The sequence below is a fragment of the Bufo gargarizans genome, chromosome 7 (assembly GCF_014858855.1).
Source record: "Bufo gargarizans isolate SCDJY-AF-19 chromosome 7, ASM1485885v1, whole genome shotgun sequence".
Lineage (NCBI taxonomy): Eukaryota > Metazoa > Chordata > Amphibia > Anura > Bufonidae > Bufo > Bufo gargarizans.
Window position 1 is genome coordinate 151,098,912 of NC_058086.1, and position 20,327 is coordinate 151,119,238.

At 41.5% G+C, this 20,327-nt stretch overlaps 1 protein-coding gene across 1 annotated transcript; it reads right to left on the reverse strand.

Annotated features, from left to right (window-relative positions):
* Positions 1–1,475: 1,475 nt before the first annotated feature.
* Positions 1,476–10,584, reverse strand: MYOC (myocilin). Its single transcript, XM_044301569.1, has 4 exons — positions 9,926–10,584; positions 3,826–3,900; positions 3,359–3,487; positions 1,476–3,048 (listed from the first exon to the last, which is right to left on the reverse strand). The coding sequence occupies exons 1-4, from the start codon at positions 10,461–10,463 to the stop codon at positions 2,264–2,266; spliced, it is 1,527 nt and encodes a 508-aa protein (XP_044157504.1). The 5' UTR covers positions 10,464–10,584; the 3' UTR covers positions 1,476–2,263.
* Between the last annotated feature and the right edge of the window lie 9,743 nt (positions 10,585–20,327).

Consider the following 20,327-nt stretch of genomic DNA (forward strand, 5'->3'; position numbering starts at 1 on the left):
AGGGCCTGTCAGTGCCCCTTAATGTTCACATGATCCAGCTGCAGCCCGTTTTGCGGGCCGTTTTTTGCATTCCATATGCGGTCTGTATACTGAACCATTCATTTCAATGGTTCTGCCAAAAAAAACTGAATGTACTCCGTATGCATTCCGTTTCCGTATTTGCGTTCCGTTGAAAGATAGAACATGTCCTATTATTGCCCGCAAATCCCGTTCCGTGGCTCCATTCAAGTCAATGGGTCTGCAAAACAAACAAAAAACGGAACACATTCGGAAATGCATCCGTATCCGTTCTGTTTTTGCGGAACAATCTATTGAAAATGTTATGCCCAGCCCAATTTTTTCTATGTAATTATTGTATACGGTCTATGCCATAAAGAAAAACTGAACTGAAACAAAAAAACTGAACAACGGATTTGTGAAAAACAGACTTCAAAACACTGAAATAGCCATACGGTAGTGTGAAAGAGGCCTGTACTTATGCTAGCTGCGAAACCTTGCAGTTTGCTGTAAAAACGGGAAGTTTTCGCTGTGTTCTTCTTTGCTGCAGACAAGGAACTGCACCGTGTGAATAGACCCAAAAGCATTTACTGCCTGAAAACAAAGCATTTCAACAAATACACCAATCACCAGATAAACAATAGAAAATAGTCTTTATTTTTATAATATACAAGATATTTGAAAGCAACAACCTGCATTTTGTTTTGATACATTTTGATAGAACAAGATTCTTCATATATTTATCTACATAACAAAACCTGTAGTAAGGATAATATCTGCATCGTAACATTACTTTGGAATGTATTAGTCTTTTTGCTGTAGGATGAAAACTAAAAATGTAGAAATGTATTTTCTACCTTTTTATAGGGCACAGGTTTGATTGAACAATATACACTTACATTCTGAGGGTCATATATTTGACAGTGCACTTTGTATACATATGTTTGCAGAGGCACGTGCTTTACTTGATGTATGAATCCCTTATTACACAGACGTCCAGCAGCATTGCGTTAGTAAGGGTTAACACCACTTTGCAACTAGTGACTGGATGGGGAAATAGATTTTATGTGGCACACAACATTGTTGTCATGAGGTTTAATCATAAAATGAGTCTGTGCTTGTAGCCCCTTACTAAAATAGGTATGACCTTGGTGCAGAATTCAGAGCAATCATCAGGCTACATGACTGCTGTCTCAAAATCAAACACTTGGTTGACATATTGAACACTACACGCCACAGGTAGGTCGTTATATCTAATCAGTAAAGGGTCCGACACCCAGCACCCTCTTGATTTGGTTGTTCCTTGCAGCCTCCAGGGCTTGACCTAGCACTTTCAATGGAGCAGGAAGCACAGCTCCGTTCAAAGTGTAGTGGTGGTGCTGGGTTACTGCAGCTCGGCTCCCATTCACTTCAATGGGAGCTGAGCTGCAGTAACCTGACACAGCCACTACACTTTGAACGGAGCTGTGCTTCCTGCTCCATTGAAAGTACTAGATCCAGCATCGGTGGCTGCAGGGGGTGTCGAACCTTCACCAATTGGATAATTATAACCTATCCTGAGGATAGGTTATTAATATCTAGAACTTGGAAAACCCCTTCAAGCGTCTATTAACAGTTGCAGAGATAGTTATGATATCCCAGTGATGTTGGGGTTGACTCACATTCTTATTTACTAATCTGTCTTTCCAAGAAGGATTGTGACTTGGCAATCTTCACATAATGTGTACCTTTGACTAAAAGGGATTGATTTATAAGAGGTAAGATTTGGTGCTACTCACTCATAAGATGATACAAGATGCCCACAGCAATTATTTAGAGTGGACAGACTTTGCCATTTAAACCTGCTGCATGGAAGTACATACTATGCTTGGTGGCCGGTTCCTTCAGTTCTCTATATGTATCCAATAAACTGTGTTGGCATAACTAGCCTATGGGGAAATCTTTTCAGATTCCGAATACAAGCATGATTATGCTCTAAGTTCTGCCTTCTGATTGTATATCATAATGCCACAAACTTTACAAAGCATTATTTGTTCCCCACTTACGCTTCAGTATATGGTACCTCACTGCAAGGAAGAACATGTTTCAGTGGCTAAAGCACAGATAATATTGGGAGACGTGCGTGAGAGGTAGTTCCTCTTAGTTCTTGGCTTTTTTTTTTTTTTCTTCAGCAAAGCTAACCCCCATCCCTCCTAATGTACCCCATGCCAACCTGCAGTCATCCCACCCTGCCTTTTTCAAATATGATTCTCCACTTCATGTTTACTCACATTTTGGAAAGCCTAACATCATAGGCCACCATGTTATAATTGTCCCAGCCATAAATTTTTTTCTCAGTAGGGTTGTAATCCACCATACTGGTGTAGCCATAGAGATTCTGAAATGGGATGCTAGTTTGCTTCTGGACACCTGTGTGAGTATCAAAAGCAAAATTGATTGTGGTGGTTGGAGAGGCATAGCTCCCAACCGTGTACAGCGTGCCACACACCATGAAAGCATTAGCCACTGACTGCTTCCGAATTGTGGTGTTCCAGCTCTGCTTCGCTTCCAAAGTTTTGGGATCTAACTGTGAAATAACTATAGATCCTTTAGTATTCTCTGTGCTATAGATCGCCCACAAACCCATCTCATCCACTGCCAGATCAATATCTGTATAGCCTCCCCAGGAATAAGGGAATTTACCATGATATCCAGCGTTAACAAGTTCCTTCTGGATTGCTAACGTTTCTGTTTTGAAATCATATTTTACTAATATTCTAGATTTTCTGCGTACATAGTAGAGAGAGCCCTTGTATACCACGGCCCCATTGCTCTCCATGGAACGAGGTACAACATATACTTTGGTAGGATAGCCTTTTACTAGTCCATCAAGAGTTTCATACTCAAAAACTTGACGTATGTCTGCCCCCACAGTATTTATTCTCCAAATAGTGTCCAGGGTAAAGGGAGATGGTGGTTCAGGGTCTTTCATCCAAACTCCATATTTCCCTGCTATATTATCTGCCTTTCTGTAAGTAGTGGGTTCGCCAAGCCATGTAAGTTCACCACATCCTGGAAAAGAATAGAAATATACATTTCCAATTAGCTTTTATTAATGAGACTTGCAGACAAACAATTTGGATGAACTGCCTTGAATAGGATGACTGCCAGACTGATCAATATATACCCTGTTGCCGAGACATGATACACATAGCTATTTCATAGCATCCACTTCAGAAAATGAATTTAAGTTTTTCATTGTCTTTTTAGGAAATGCTAATAGAGCATTTAATGTAAGGTTGGTGTAATGTATTGTAAGGGTGGGGTGATGAGTTATTTTTTATTTTTTTCCTGACACAAGCATTCCGAAAAAAAATTGTACCATCTGTTCCCGTGTCCTCTGGTCCTTGACTTGCTGAGTGAATTTCTGGTAACATTCTAGAAGCGGGAAGTGCTGTCAGCTCTGATTTCAGCTCCTGGTACCCCACCCCGTCTGCTCCCCAGCGAGACACTAGAAAATTTAAAAAGACACTGCTAAAAGAAGACATTAAAAATGGAAGAAATAATGTAGAAAGCGCATAATCTCTATAATGTGAGTACTTTAGGTTTTTTAAATAAAAAATATTATTGAATTTACATCTTATCTTTTAATCCATTAATATTTTGAAATGTTAAACCTGCGATTGGGCTTGCAATAAATTTACCAGTTTTCACTGAATTTGTATGGTTGAAGGCATAAACTATGTAAACTATGACATTGGCATGTTCTCCTCTCAACTAAAAATGTGTTACTGATGGCAAACGTTGTCATTCTGATTCTGTTTATTCTTATGATGGTGAGGAGCTTACATTCAGATGGTCCACCCCTGCTTTGTACTGAGGATGTTCTGGCTGCCACTCCACGACTTCCTGTTGCAGAGGGTTCTGAAAAATGAAAGATTTTCAAACAATTAGAGCATTGACAGAATAACATAGTAATATTGTTTATTTAGTGACAGGCTGCAAATAACCCCAAAGCCACCAACACACCTTCAGTAGCTGTTGACGAAGCGCTCATTTGCCCAACAGTTATTTTTTTTCCCGACTCTCCCAAACCCGTGCTCGGCCTGGCCAAACATGCAAGTGTTCGCAATGGGGAGACGGAAGTGAACAGCCAGGTGCCTCTGGTAGTAGGATTAACCCATTAGTGACATTGGGCACGCAGTACACATATGCCAGATGCTCTTTAAAGATGGTGCCCAATCAGGAGTTGAGTGGAAGCAGCCCTGCATATGGACCCTTAGATCTCAGGCTCGGCAAAAGAACACATTCAATGTCTACTTTTCATTACGGCATAAATTCTCCCACATGGGTTACTTGCCAGCTTTAGGGTTTACAAACGTGTTCACCCAGTAGGTACTTCAGCATGAAAACAGCACATACCCCACATGGGTTACTAATACAAAGTTAGAAATTAGGGTTGATAACAGTTTTTTTTTTCCCCGACTATCCCAAACTCGTGCTCGGCCTGGCCAAACATACAAGTGTTTGCAATGGGGAGACGGAAATGAACAGCCAGGTGCCTCTGGTAGTGGCTTATCTCACGTCAAAACTCAAGATGCCTGATCTGTCTTTCCTCCAATATCATCTATAAGGGGATAGTGTGTGCACACCCCCATAAAAGACTATTGGTTCTGCTGAAATAGTCAGATTTTCCCGACTTTTATACATATGAGCACCTTAAGGCAGTGTTCCCTAACCAGTGGACTGGGAGACATACAGTATGTTGTTCTTGGGCCTCCTGCATTTGGTTTCCATGCTGTTAGCTACTCTAGAAACTGCTGTACACTTTTGGCATCAGGGTTGTCATAGTATTAACCCATTAGTGACATTGGGCACACAGTACACATATGCCAGATGCTCTTTAAAGATGGTGCCCAATCAGGAGTTGAGCGGGAGCTGCAGCCACAGGATCCCTGCTGTTCTACGCAGTAGACAACCAGTGCCATAGTGCGTGATCAGTGATAATGGCAAACGCAGACTTTAAATCCCTCAATTACGACCACGGCACATATAAAAAAAAAGTTATGGAGGTCAAAATATGGTGATGATTTTAAAGTATTAAAAGAAAAACTGTATAAATTTAGTGTATCTGTAATTGTCCTGACCCGCAGAATGAAGTTGACGTCATAACTAGGGATGAGCGAACTTCAAGGCTGATTTGCGTTATGGATTCCGTTATGCTGGCCATAGACTTCTAAAGGCATTCCGTTATGTATTCCATCATGGAATTGCGTTATGGTCCGTGGTAACGGAATCCATAACGCAATTCAGCATATACCTGAACTTTAAAAAGTTTGCTCATCCCTTGTCATAACGCATAAGGAACACTGTAAAAATCTAAATCCATAAAACGGTGGTGAAATTACATTTTTGTTCCAATTCAACAATGTTTTCTTTCAAGCTTCCCATACATTGTATGCAATATCAAATTGTGCCATTAGAAAGTACAACTTGTGCCGCAAAAAACGAGACCCTTAATACGTCTATGTGAATTAAAAAAATATTAAAGTTATGGAAGTAAAAAACAACTCAAGCACTTCTGTGCCCTCATTTTAGCTATCAGTGGAGGTCTCAGCACCTGGACCAACATTGATCACAACTACTCGCGTGTTATTATTACAAGCTGCAGATACCTGGTGGTTCACCGCCAAAGGATTACATAAACACCAAGGGTGTAACTACCATAGCGGCAGACCATGCGACTGCTATGGGGCCCGGGGCAAGAGGGACTGTGCCCCAGTCTTAGTTGGGATTATCTCCTCTTCTACTGGAGGTGAAAACTTGGACCTCTAAAGGAACAACTTTTAGAAAATTAGGCCGTGGAAAAATGGCCCAAGGGTCATTGAAAGGGGTTTGGGCAGAAACCCTTCTGTCCTGTGTGGGGGACCTGATTTGATCCTTGCTATGGGGCCCTTAATTCTCTATGTACGCCACTGATGAACACTAATGCCAAAGTGGCAAGATTAATCCCATTTATCACACTGGTAAATTAAAACTTTACTTTTTTTTAGAAAATTGATTAAAAAAATATTATCAAGGACAAAAGAAAAAAATATGAAGAAAAAGTGTATATACAGAAGGAGAGAAAAGGATGATAAAGATATTTTCTTATTAATATTCAGTGTTGCTCAAATTCTTAATAGAAAGTTTGGCATAAACGAGAGAAATTAGGTTGGGGTCAGATGACTGTGTGAATGACATTCAAATTCTATTAGTAGGGTTAAATGGACTTCTGACTCTCTGCTGGGCTGAGGACTTGTACAGTCATAATCAGAGACTATAAATTCCATGCTGACACAAGATATGGGCTTCTCTTGAGGCATGTCCTGTATCATGTTACTAGTGCTTGCAACCCAATGAATTTGTTGATGATGAGCAGGTCATGATCTTTTTGACGTAACCGCCAGGGGTAAATCAGTTGGGTCATATAAATAAACAGGTCAGTCAGCCTAGGACTCAAAAGCTGTAGAACGTCATGTCCCCGTCTCCTTCAGTCTACCCTTCTATGTGTGTTTGGAACTGTTATGGATGATCAGAAAATAAAAAATCTAATAAAATAAGCATTAAGTAAATGTATTTTGATCATTATATTTGATTCTGTTGAAGTCCTCACACATCATTCCAAGCTACTTTGTGCGATATGAACAGCAGATTGATTCAATATGGATGTGTCTTGTCCTATCTGTGTTGATCATAGACCCAGTAATATATTGGACATCTAGTAACAATGGTTACACACTAAGCTCTATGTAGTATAAAGAAAACTATGCATGTGCACCGGCATTATTGCAGTGTAAGGCCGGAATGTTAATGGTAGTATCTTCATACATTTTCTACCTTCTGATTTGTATATGGTTGTGTAGCCATGTTTTATAATTGATATGTGGGGTTACTTACATTAGATGAGTGTTAAAAGGGTTATCCAGCCTTTACCAAGTGGTCCGATACCCCGCACCCCCACCAATCAGCTGTTCGTTGGAGTCAGAACTACATAGCACCATTAAATGTGTATTGGAGAGAATGTGTTAGTACAGTGCTGCCCCCATTGACTTTAATGGGAACAGTGCTGTAGTAACAAGTAACAAGCTCCCTCCTCTACAAGTGTAGTTACAGCACCAACCTATGGCAATAGAACTACACCCGAACAGCTTATTCTGATCCTGAGGATAGGCCGTCACAGGATAGGCTGGACAACCCCTTAAAGGGGTTGTGAAAGAGTGTTTCAGCAAACCCCTTCATATTGCCCGACCTGTAAAGAGAAGATTACTTACCTGCTTTTCCGGGGATGGCTCTCCTAGCTCCTCTAGGGCTGCGATGCTCCACTAGGCTTCCTCAATGTCAACATCCTGTTTGACCTCATCACAGCCAATCACTGTCTGCGGCAGTAACCGGCTTCCCTTACGTCATGACAAATGCACACATGACGCAAGAGAATCCGCCCCAGTCTTGCGAAATCCCTTTAAAGTGGCCATACATGTTAGTCTAAAGTTGATTGAAATGGAAGATTTCAACCTACATTATTGTTAGTCGGGTGAAATTTATGAAATTTTCATCCAAAAAAAGATCTTTCACTCAAAGAAGGAACGTTCCCAGAGAAATCATTCATCTGCCACACAGTTTTATTGAATATTTAACATCCAATATGGACTTAAATGTGTATGGCCGTGTCAGCAAAAAGACTGTTAACCCGATGATTGTTTGTTCCAGTGCTATTCAACCATCAACCAGCTTGTATCTAATGTGTATTGCCAGCTTTAGGGTTTACAAACGTGTTCACACAGTAGGTACTTCAGCATGAAAACAGCACATACCCCACATGGGTTACTAATACAAAGTTAGGAATTAGGGTTGTAACAAATCTGCATCAGATAAAACAGGCACAGCATAGAGAAATAAGGACAAATAAACTTAGGACAAAATATAGGATTGAGCTTAAGGGGGTGGTCTGGATTCAGAGCTGAATCCTGACATATTGCCTTCTTCACCCAGGCAGCCCGTCTGAGATGAGCATCTCATGCTTTTTCAGCAGATCCTAGAGCAGTGCTAAAGTCTGCCCATTAGTGCCAGTGACGTCACCGGGCTCACTGCTAGGCGGAAGCCAGCCTCCGCCTAGCAGTGTAAGTTTGTAAACAAATAAGCTCTTGCCCTGGGCTATACAGTGTAGGGCAAGGGAGAGCATCAGAGCAGAGCAGAGGGGCTGAGTGGGGAAGGAGGGGATATGTCCGGGTTCATCACTGAATCCGGAAAACCCCTTTTAATGGAGTGATGTGATAAAAGGCTCAAACACTGAAGAGGTATGAGTTCCTGGTTTACAGATCAGATTTTAACAGCTGATCTTTTCACCCCATAACTTGATGACTCTTCTCTCCCAGGTGTATTTGATGACATGTCAAACTGCAAGCATTTAGTGCAAACATTTTCTCCAGTCCTAACTCCGTATGTGAGTGAAAATACACCTGTACAATGGTCAAATATAACAGAAAAAAGCCTATCAGATTGAGGTCAATTGGCTGTAGAGGATGAAAGGGGTTGTCCAGCTTTTTATACGCTTTTATATTATCCACCCACCCCCCCTCCGGACCTTCAGAGACAAGCATACTTACCTGCTAACCGCTGCATGGTTCCAAGTCCATTGGTGTAGAAACAGCACCACTCTTGGCCATAGGCTGTGTCTGGTATTGCAGCCCATTCAAGTGAATGAAGCCAGGCTGCAATAGCAGACACAGCACACATACAGATTGGCGTGGTTTCTGAATGAAAAGCTAAAAAAAATTCCAATCCGGCACAAACCTCTTAATCCTGGCAATGCGTACCGCTGATTGCTAATTTTGAATTCGGCTATTGTCTAATTCTAAAATACAGGGAAATATAAATGTATATGTTTAAAGGGGTTGTCTGGCTTTCTATAAGTTTTTAAATTCTGCCCCCCTACCCATGGGACCTGTGGAGTTAGGCATTATTTACCTGCTCTCCAAAGCTTGTTTCTGGCTCCATTGGTCTACCGCTCTCTTCGCCACACTCTGGTCCCCGCATGTAAACTTCTAGCACAGACATGGGCTATATGCCCCACTGCCTGGCAGCAGAGGTGGCATGCCTCCCAAGTGGCACATCCTGGGGGACACATCATGTGATCTCCTTGCTTTCCAGAAGTTTACGTGCAGGGACCAGAGCGAGGCAAAGAAAGCAATGGACCAAAGGAGCCAGAACCATGCAGCGCAGAGCAGGTAAATATGCTTGACTCCTAGGTCTGGCGGAGAGGGGGACAGAATTTAAAAGCTTATAAAAAAAAAGCCAATCCCTTTTAACATAGACAATCCCTTTTAACATATTTTTTTTTTTTTTTTCATTCCATAGCGCTGTATATATGAGAAGCGGTATACATACATAATACAGTCAATTGCACTAAGCATAAACAAGACGAGTTACAAACTGGTACAGAAGGAGAGAGGGCCCTGCCTATGAGGGCTTTCAATCTACATGATGCATTCATATGTCCCTATATTCTAGAATTAAGCAATAGTCAAATTACCAATTCATTATAAGCATTATCAGTTTTTAGGTGTTTTTTTTATTCAGAAACCACAAGCTGCACTACCAAGGACAGCCTATGGCCAAGAGTGGTGTTTTTTGATGTCATTACATAATGAAAGTTATATGAATAGCCCCCTCTTGCAATATAAGGAAATATGTTTTTTTTGGTTTGCATACTTGAAAGCGTTGGGTTCAGTCTGGAACTACATCCTTCTTAGATGTTGGCACTCTCTAGGATTTACACTAGTCCTGCAGCTTATCCCTAACAGTCCTGCAGCTTAATTTGGTAGACTTTCATCAAAATGAGCTCTCAACAATGTCATATTAGACCAAAAACATGCAGTTATAGTTATTTCTGGGTGACATTAAGGCTCACCTTGTTTTGAAGGTACTGGCTGATCTCTATTCCGAGATGTCTCGACAACTTGAGGACATTGCCTTTGTTGCACCTTTTCTAGCCTCTCAGTTAGCCTCTGTTTTTCTTCTTCCAAAGAAGACTTCTCCTTCAGGAGGTCTGAATAAGCCATCTCCAAACTACCCCTTTGACTTTCCCACTCATCCTTTTCCAACTTCAGCCTCTGCAGTTCTATCTGAGCATCTGTGAAAGAGTGGGGTGCAGAAGTTGATTGTCCGATTCCTTCACCTCCCAATAACCTGTTGATCACCTTCTCCAATAAGCTCAGCCTAATTTTCAAAGCATCAGCATCTTGTTTGACAGCAGAGTTTTCACGTTGTAGTTCCCAAATAGCTGTCATTGCTTCTCCAGGTTCTGTGCAGGTTCCTTCCCTAGGACTTGGAACTGTGAATGTGTAGGTGCACTGTCCTTGACGATCATTCGCTCTTCGAAGTTGGGGACTTCCTTGCGCCACACAAAGCATAACTGAAATAAAAACAGGAAGGGTAAGAAGCCCCATTATGCAGCACTATGTCCTATATTGCTGTGTTAAGAGAGGTAAAAGTAAGTTTCCAATAAAAGTTTAGCCTGAGAGACAAGTATCACAGTGAAGCTATGAGTCTCCAGCTACAAGAGACTATTCCAAGCTGCTCGGTATGGAGCAATTCACCTTAACTTCTCCTTTATAAACCGAGGATTGATGAGGGATTGGGGGGGGGGGGGGGGGGGCGTGCCAAAAAAAGGGGGATAGATAAAATGACAGGAATCTTCCAGACTCCTGTGTCTGAACTCTGGAGTGACACCATGCCTGGAGCCAGCTCATATTGCAGCCTCTTGCTGTTTGGTAGTTGTTACTCTCAAGAAACCTAAATTAACATAAAAGCAGCCTGTTCTAAGACCGTGGACAGAGCAAAGCAGGGGTTCAGTTACTAAAAGCCTGAGATATCATCCTGAATTATTAATATTAGTGGTAGTAGTTTAGAATAAGGGTTTATATGAATTCATTGGATCAAATTTTTCAACTTTCTTTTGTTCCTTTTCTTCTAAACTATACTTTGCCTTTGCTACACCTATACTGAGAATTAAGTAAAAGTGTAATATAGAAATACATGATAAAAAGAAAGTGCTTAAAAAACAGAAGGCAATGAGGAGACACTAACAAACTACAGAGAAAAAGTTAAAGGAGTTATCCCATAAATAATTTAAGCAGCCCTGTACCTTACATTCATTGCTCCAAATGCTCTGTTAGATTTATTTCAATTTCATTTCATTTTGTTGGACGGCATGTCCTTTCTTCTGCAGCTCTATCCCTGTCACAGCTTCTAAGGGCTGGTGGCGGTTGAAAGATGAAACTGAGCATGTGCGACCACCTCAGCAATTGTACTGAGATGGACAGGGAAATAAGGAAAATAACAAAGAGCAGGTGGTGCTATACAGATGCATTTTATTAAATAACTGTGACTAGATAAACTTTTTAGTTCTATGCAATTATAAAAGTATTTAGATGCAAGTGCTGATTAGAAAAAATACTTTTCATGGAACAACTCCTTTAAAGGGACACTACCAGCAAAAAGGGCTATCACATATTACTTTTTACCAATATGAGTGGATGGTTTTCTGCATATAATTTTTGCAGTCACTCCATGTATTATTCCTGCTCTAGATCTTAACTTCCTCCTTTGGACTTTAAACACAGCAAACAGCCTCACTAAACTTTCTCAGACAAACCATTCACTCTGACCAGCGAGGGAAGGGAAATAAGTAACTCAATTAGAGCATCATACATTACACCAATAAGTGTAATGTTCTTCTGTGGGCATCTTTATCTAAGCCTGAGAGCAATAGATTTGTCACTGTTATCCCAATTCTACTATTATACTAGCAGATAACAGCTTTACCTTGCAGCAGCAGAAAACAGTAGGATCCTTATCTATATAGGAGTTTTACCTCTCCGTGCTGACTGCTACATACAATGCATTCAAAAAAGTCTTCTGACCTTTTCACTTTTTTTTTATATTTTGTTGTTTGCCTTTTGGGGTAAAATAAAAAGAAAAGTATTTCCCATCATTCTGCATTCAGTACCCAATAATGACAACCTAAAAACAGAATGTTAGAACTCTTTGATAACTTATTGAAAAGGAAATACTCAGGTCTTAGGTGAAGCACCTTTGGCAGCGATTATGGTCTCCAGTCTTCTTTGGTATGGTGCCACAAGGTTTGTACACCGCAATTTTCTGACATTCTTCTCTGCAGATCCTCATGGATATATTTAAGGATTATGGAGGCCACTGTGCTCTTGGGAGCCGTCAGTGCACCAGAAATTTTGTTGTACCTTTCTCCAGATCTATACCTACACACAATCCTGTCTCTGGGCTCTACAGGCAGTTCTTTCCTCCTCATTCCTTGGTTTTTGCTCTGATATGCATTGTCAGCTGTGAGATCTTATATAGGCATGGGTTTGACTTTCCATGTCTAGTCAACTGAATTTACCACAGATGGACGTCAAGCAAGGTGAAGAAACATATTCAAAGATGATCAAGAGAAATAAGAGGCCTCTAGAGCTAAATTTCAAGTGTCATAGCAAAAGTTCTGCATACTTATGTCCATAGGAAATTTTAGTTTTTCCCTTTTAATACATTTGCGAAATTTTCTAAAATGTTGTTTTCACTTTCTTATTATAGAGTATCGATGGAAGATCAAAGGGGGAAGACTTGAATTTTTTTATTTTAGCGCAATGCAGCAAAATAACAAAATGTGAAAAAGCAAAAGGTTCTGAAGGCTTTCCAAATGCATTGTAGTACTGCTGAGAGGATAAAAAAACTGCCAAAAATTTGTTTTATGAATAATAAGTAAAAAAAAATTTACTTTTCTGACAGATGTGCCCCTTTAAATTGTGGGAAAGGCAGAACATATTGAAACAGATTATTACAGAAGAAAGTAAAAATAATTCAAAAATATTTTTCAATGACATGAATAATAATAATAATAATAATAATAATAATAATAAAAACTAATAGTGTTGCCCTCTCTGAAATAATCTAGTTGTAAAGGCTAAACTGTTAATTACCTTCTCTACTGTACTAAAATAGACAAATCATCAGATCCACATTGCATTCATTCCCAAGTTCTCAAGTAATTAAGTGCCATTATAGAAAGATCCTTAATTCTAATATTTAACTATTCTATAATAACAGGGTCTGTTCAGCAGTACGGCGAATAGCATATTTGGCACTAATATTTTTTTAAAAAGGTTAAAAAACTAAGCCCAAAACTTTAGGACTTTAAATGTAACCTCTGCTATGGGTAAAATATTTGAAGGCTTTCTTAGGGATGGTCTCCTGGAATATCTCAATGAAAATAACCTTCTAAAACAGTTTAGCATGGGGGTATAAGGGATAGGTCCTATCAAGCTAATCTGATCAGTTTCTATGAGGAGGTAAGTTCCAGAATGGACCAGGGTAAAGATGTGGATGTTATGTATCTGGACAATCGATACTCTATCATATAAAAGGTTGGTACATAAAATGTACCAACTACAGAAGAATACATTTGGCTCAGTCGTAGAAGCCTCAGATTAGATCACAGTCACCAGTGGGTTACCACATGGGTCAGTATTGAGCAACATACAGGGAGTGCAGAATTATTAGGCAAGTTGTATTTTTGAGGATTAATTTTATTATTGAACAACAACCATGTTCTCAATGAACCCCAAAAACTCATTAATATCAAAGCTGAATATTTTTGGAAGTAGTTTTTAGTTTGTTTTTAGTTTTAGCTATTTTAGGGGGATATCTGTGTGTGCAGGTGACTATTACTGTGCATAATTATTAGGCAACTTAACAAAAAACAAATATATACCCATTTCAATTATTTATTTTTACCAGTGAAACCAATATAACATCTCAACATTCACAAATATACATTTCTGACATTCAAAAACAAAACAAAAACAAATCAGTGACCAATATAGCCACCTTTCTTTGCAAGGACACTCAAAAGCCTGCCATCCATGGATTCTGTCAGTGTTTTGATCTGTTCACCATCAACATTGCGTGCAGCAGCAACCACAGCCTCCCAGACACTGTTCAGAGAGGTGTACTGTTTTCCCTCCTTGTAAATCTCACATTTGATGATGGACCACAGGTTCTCAATGGGGTTTAGATCAGGTGAACAAGGAGGCCATGTCATTAGATTTTCTTCTTTTATACCCTTTCTTGCCAGCCACGCTGTGGAGTACTTGGACGCGTGTGATGGAGCATTGTCCTGCATGAAAATCATGATTTTCTTGAAGGATGCAGACTTCTTCCTGTACCACTGCTTGAAGAAGGTGTCTTCCAGAAACTGGCAGTAGGACTGGGAGTTGAGCTTGACTCCATCCTCAACCCGAAAAGGCCCCACAAGCTCATCTTTGATGATACCAGCCCAAACCAGTACTCCACCTCCACCTTGCTGGCGTCTGAGTCGGACTGGAGCTCTCTGCCCTTTACCAATCCAGTCACGGGCCCATCCATCTGGCCCATCAAGACTCACTCTCCCACAAGCTAGAATATGCACGCCGGGCTTTCTATCTCCACCGTTTAAGTTACATAAAGGGACTAGGCAGGGCTGTCCGCTCTCTCCTTTACTGTTTAATCTTGCTATTGAACCCCTGTCGCGTAGAATCAGTTCTTGCCAAGATATAGAAGGTATTAAGATAGGTGAGACATCCATTAAACATTCACTTTTCGCCGACGATCTATTGGTCTTCCTGGAAAACCCGGAAAGGGACTTAGTCAGGGTATTTGAGTTATTGGAAGATTTTGGTTCGGTATCAGGTTATAAAGTGAATGCCACTAAGTCTGAAATCCTCTTTTTAGGAAACAAGCGCTACAAGAGAAATCCCCAGCAACTGGATGTGCCCATCCAGATAGCCCCAATGTCCATTAAATACTTAGGAATCCATATCGGTAAACAGCCAGAATCCTTATACCACCTAAACTACCCTCCACTCTTTAAAAAGATTCTCTCAGACATAGAGAGATGGATGAATCTCCCCCTGTCCCTGGGGGGGAGGTGCCAACTATTAAAAATGATTGCCATCCCAAAACTTCTTTATCCCATGCAGACAGTTCCAATCCTTCTTAAACATAAAGACGTCAAGTTATTGGAAAGAGCTTTTAATAGCTTTTTGTGGGCAGGGAAGAGACCCAGAATAGCATTATCAAAATTGCAGTTGCCCAAGATTAAGGGAGGTATGGCGTTTCCTAATTTGCGGTTGTATAACTTGGCGAGTCTCATGCGTAATTGCATTGACTGGTTGTTTGACACCAATTTTTACACTAATAGATTACTGGAATCCCAACTTGTGAAACCTTGGTGTTTGAAGGCCCTTTTACATACAAAATACTCGGCCCAACCCCCTCTGATAAGAGCAAGCCTAATAATAAAAGATACCATTGCAACTTGGAAAGAAATCCGTAAAATCTTCAAATTGCCCTTCTCCCTATCTAAATATATGCCTTTGTGGGGTCATCCAGAATTTCCTGCGGGTATACAGCTTAAGCCTGGAAAGCAGCAGGCATCATAAAAGCATCTGATCTGTGGCATCCACAAGACCAGCGGTTTTATACTTATTCAGAATTAAAAGAGAAGTTTCTATTAGGGCATCCGCAACATGTTTTTGCTTTTCTTCAAGTTAAAAGCTTTTTATACACTAGGATTCACGATCCTAGACCATTGTTCTCTGCGAGCGGTTTTGATAGTTTATTAGGACAGGGAAGAAATAAAAATTCACTATCTGAGTTGTACCAGGGAATCAGTGAAACCAGACATAAACCCATTGCGGAGACTCTCTTTTCATCCTGGAAGGGGGACTTCCCGGAGGGTGACATACAAAAGATAATACTGACAGGTTGGGAGAAGATTAGAAAGATAGTTATTAATGAGGGTTGGAGGGAAACGCAGTTTCGCCTAATTCACAAGGCAATCTACGGTTTTCGCTTCTCTCCTCTATCGCAAAGACAAGATAGATTGACGTGCTGCCCTAAATGTCTCCTACAGGGGTCAAATATGCTACACGGGATTTGGTCATGCCCAACCTCGACTAATTTCTGGATTCTAGTGAGACAGCAAATTAAAAGACATCTTGGTGTCGCTATCCCCGGTACTCCTGAGTGTATTTTGTTTCATGCATCTCCAGAGAATAGGCAAATACGACCAATCGTTCATATCATCATCCTAGCGGCTAAAATCATCTTCAGTTGGGAGCTAGCCGACTGGCTCTAAAGGTCAGAATTTTGACTGCGGGGTCAATAAATATTGTGTTAAGCTAGGGGTTAGCTTGATTCATGTAAAGAATTTTTCAACATGAGACAAATATATTGTATCTTTATGTCAAAATTTGTCAATTCTTCATGATTCTGTAACTTGCTTTTGGAATGAAAATTGATAAAAGTTAATAAAGATTATATTTAAAAAAAAAGAAAGACTCACTCTCATTTCATCAGTCCATAAAACCTTAGAAAAATCAGTCTTGAGATATTTCTTGGCCCAGTCTTGACGTTTCAGCTTGTGTGTCTTGTTCAGTGGTGGTCGTCTTTCAGCCTTTCTTACCTTGGCCATGTCTCTGAGTATTGCACACCTTGTGCTTTTGGGCACTCCAGTGATGTTGCAGCTCTGAAATATGGCCAAACTGGTGGCAAGTGGCATCTTGGCAGCTGCACGCTTGACTTTTCTCAGTTCATGGGCAGTTATTTTGCGCCTTGGTTTTTCCACACGCTTCTTGCGACCCTGTTGACTATTTTGAATGAAACACTTGATTGTTCAATGATCACGCTTCAGAAGCTTTGCAATTTTAAGAGTGCTGCATCCCTCTGCAAGATATCTCACTATTTTTGACTTTTCTGAGCCTGTCAAGTCCTTCTTTTGACCCATTTTGCCAAAGGAAAGGAAGTTGCCTAATAATTATGCCCACCTGATATAGGGTGTTGATGTCATTAGACCACACCCCTTCTCATTACAGAGATGCACATCACCTAATATGCTTAATTGGTAGTAGGCTTTCAAGCCTATACAGCTTGGAGTAAGACAACATGCATAAAGAGGATGATGTGGTCAAAATACTCATTTGCCTAATAATTCTGCACTCCCTGTAATAAACAAAGAGAAGGATAATATAATATTGCAAATAGATCTACTTTTGTATCTCCCCTCTGCTGCCACAATCGGTAGGTGGGAATGTACAGAACATAGGGGCATTACAAAGACAGTGCTCCAAGGTCTCTGGCCAGCCTCTTGGTGCTATCATTCAACATACTGACAAAAGACAGGTATTAGCAGCTATAGAAGCATTATTTTATCACAGAGTTGCCCAGCCTTCCTAAAAATACATTCTTCCTGCTGTCACCTCCCTATCCTCTCTTCTGTGGGATATTATACTGAATATAATGCTTTGCATCATCTAGGACACCTGGTGTGAAAAGCTAGAAAAATCAGGGATGTTATTACTCTGTCACCATATAGACCTCTAGAGCAATGCTTTACTGGTAAGTGCACAAGTTAGTGAAGGAGCACGTGTGCAAGCAGCACATACTCAGGACTTGAGGGGGTTCATGCAGGGCGGGACCGCAAATTAGGCGAGGTGAGGCGATCGCCGCAGGCAAGCGCGGCCCTGGATCTAAGTGGGGGCGGCGGCAGAGGCAGCGGGAGATGAGCACTTCCATTGTAGAAGCGCTCATCTCTCTATATTCTGCTGTATCACTGTCCTCAGGACAGCGATACAGCTGAAGGCTGCAGCAGGGCACGGGAGCATCGTCTCCCTGACCTGCTCCTTCTGATAGGCTTCAGGCCTCGTGCCTGTAGCCTATCAGAGGCTGGCGCAGGCGGCGCAATGACGTTATTATCATCGCGCTGCCTGAGCTGGGCAGCAGACTGCGCGGGACACAGGCCGGAAGAGGCCTGCATCGCATCGCTGAAAGTACCATGGAGGTAAGTATGTGTGTTTATTTTTTTTATTTGGCACCTTGCAGTTTGGTCAACTTGAGGAAGGGGGAAAGGAGCATTATGGGGGCATCTACTGGGGAGACAATATAAGTAAAGTTTATTCTGGTACAGACTATGGGGGCATCTACTGGGGGGACAATACACACAAACTTTATTCTTGCACATGGGGGCACTATATAGGGGAATTTTTATTCTGGCAGACTATGGAGGGCACTATATAGAGGAATTTTTAATCTGGCACAGATTATGGGGGGCACTATATAGGATAATTTTATTCTGGCACAGATTATGGGGGAACTACAGTATATAGGGGAATTTTTATTCTGACACAGACTATGGGGGCACTATATAGGAGAATTTTATTCTGGCACAGATTATGGGGGGCACTATATAGGAGAATTTTATTCTGGCACAAATTATGGAGGGCACTATATAGGGGGATTTTTATTCTGCCACAGATTATGGGGGCATTACATAGGGGAATTTTATTCTGTCATATATTGTGGGGGGCACTATGGGGGCATATACTGGGGGCACTATATAAAGGAATTTTATTCTAGCACAGAATATGGGGGGGCACTATGGGGGCATCTACTGGAGGCACTATATAGGAGTATTTTATACTGACACACAGTGTAGGGGCACAATGGGGACATTATCTCTACTGGGGGCACTAAGAGTGGGTATTTTTGTACTGGCACACAGTATGGGCATTGGCACATGTTATGGGGGCAGTATGGGGCCATTGGTTCTACTGGGAGCAAAGAGAAGGTATTTTTTGTACTGGCACACATTATGGAGCCATTTTTTTTGTACTGGCACACATTATAATGGGAATTTATATGCTGTTTCTTTTTCTGCAGTATAGTATTGGGGAGAACACCGGGCACAGTACTGGGGGTGACAGGATGGGGTGTTCAGAAGGTGGGAAGGATGATGGAAAAATAGGAAACTAACATGTCTGTCAATCTCTGCAGAGATGAGACACGGCTGAAAAAAATCATCATGGTGGTCTGGTCTGAAAGGAGAAGATGAGGAAAGAGAATATCTGCATCTGAGGAGTCATCACTAGAAGGTAAGAGGTAAGGGGGCGCTGTAATACCCTGTATGTTCTGTAGTGCTCTATATAATGTGAGGAGGGAAGAGATTAAGTTGAGAATTTGGCATGGGGGGTGCTGTTTAAATTGTTGCCTCAGGCCGTAGAAAGGCTAGGTGCACCCCTGGGTTTATGGGTACTGCACTCAAAACAAGAATTGGTATTATTAGGCTATGTCACAGATTTAAAGGGTTTCTACCACTTCGTTTTCACCTAATTAGCTTTCAGACACTAGCGATCCGCTAGTGTCTGCTCTACCAAACAATCCTAATATAATAGTTTTTTGTGCAGCCGTTTCGCAAAAAAACTAACTTATATGGATATGCTAATGAGCCTCTAAGTGCTATGCGGGTGTCTTTTCAGCACCTAGAGGCTCCGTCTACCTTCACAAAATGCCGCCCAGCGCGTCCCTCCAGCCCGCCTATCTCCGATGGAATCCGATCCTCCCTCTGATCCAGCGGATGAAATCTCGCGCCTGCGCCGTGCGCGTCTGTATTCGGCGTAGGCGCAGTGAATGTCTGACCGCTCCCTGCTCAGACATCTCCACTGCGCCTGCGCCGATGACGTCATAGTGCTCCGAGGGACAGGCGACGCCCGGCAGCAAGCAGAGGAGGAAGCATTGTGGACGATCGTCGCTGGATCTTCGGATTAGGTAATTATTTAGTGAGTTATATTAGCAGGGAGCGGTCAGACATTCACTGCGCCTGCGCCGAATACAGACGCGCACGGCGCAGGCGCGAGATTTCGTCCGCTGGATCAGAGGGAGGATCGGATTCCATCGGAGATGGGCGGGCTGGAGGGACGCGCTGGGCGGCATTTTGTGAAGGTAGACGGAGCCTCTAGGTGCTGAAAAGACGCCCGCATAGCACCTAGAGGCTCATTAGCATATCCATATAAGTTTGTTTTTTAGCGAAACGGCTGCACAAAAAACTATTATATTAGGATTGTTTGGTAGAGCAGACACTAGCGGATCGCTAGTGTCTGAAAGCTAATTAGGTGAAAACAAAGTGGTAAAAACCCTTTAAATGGAATGTAGACCTAAATCCCCATCAAATCTGCTAATATTCTGCATTCAGTACATACGAATGAAGTTTTAGTAACTCTATTCACATATCTTAAAAAACTAAACAAAAACATCTACAATAGGAAAGAGTGTGCATTTTATTTCTGTGGGTACCACATTGAAAGCTACACATGAGGGATCACGGGGGCGGAGCCTAGCGGCGCATGGAGTGGGACGCACGCCGCACTAGCTCCTGCAAGAATCCTGTCTAAAATACCCACAACGGTGGCGATATACCTTCAACA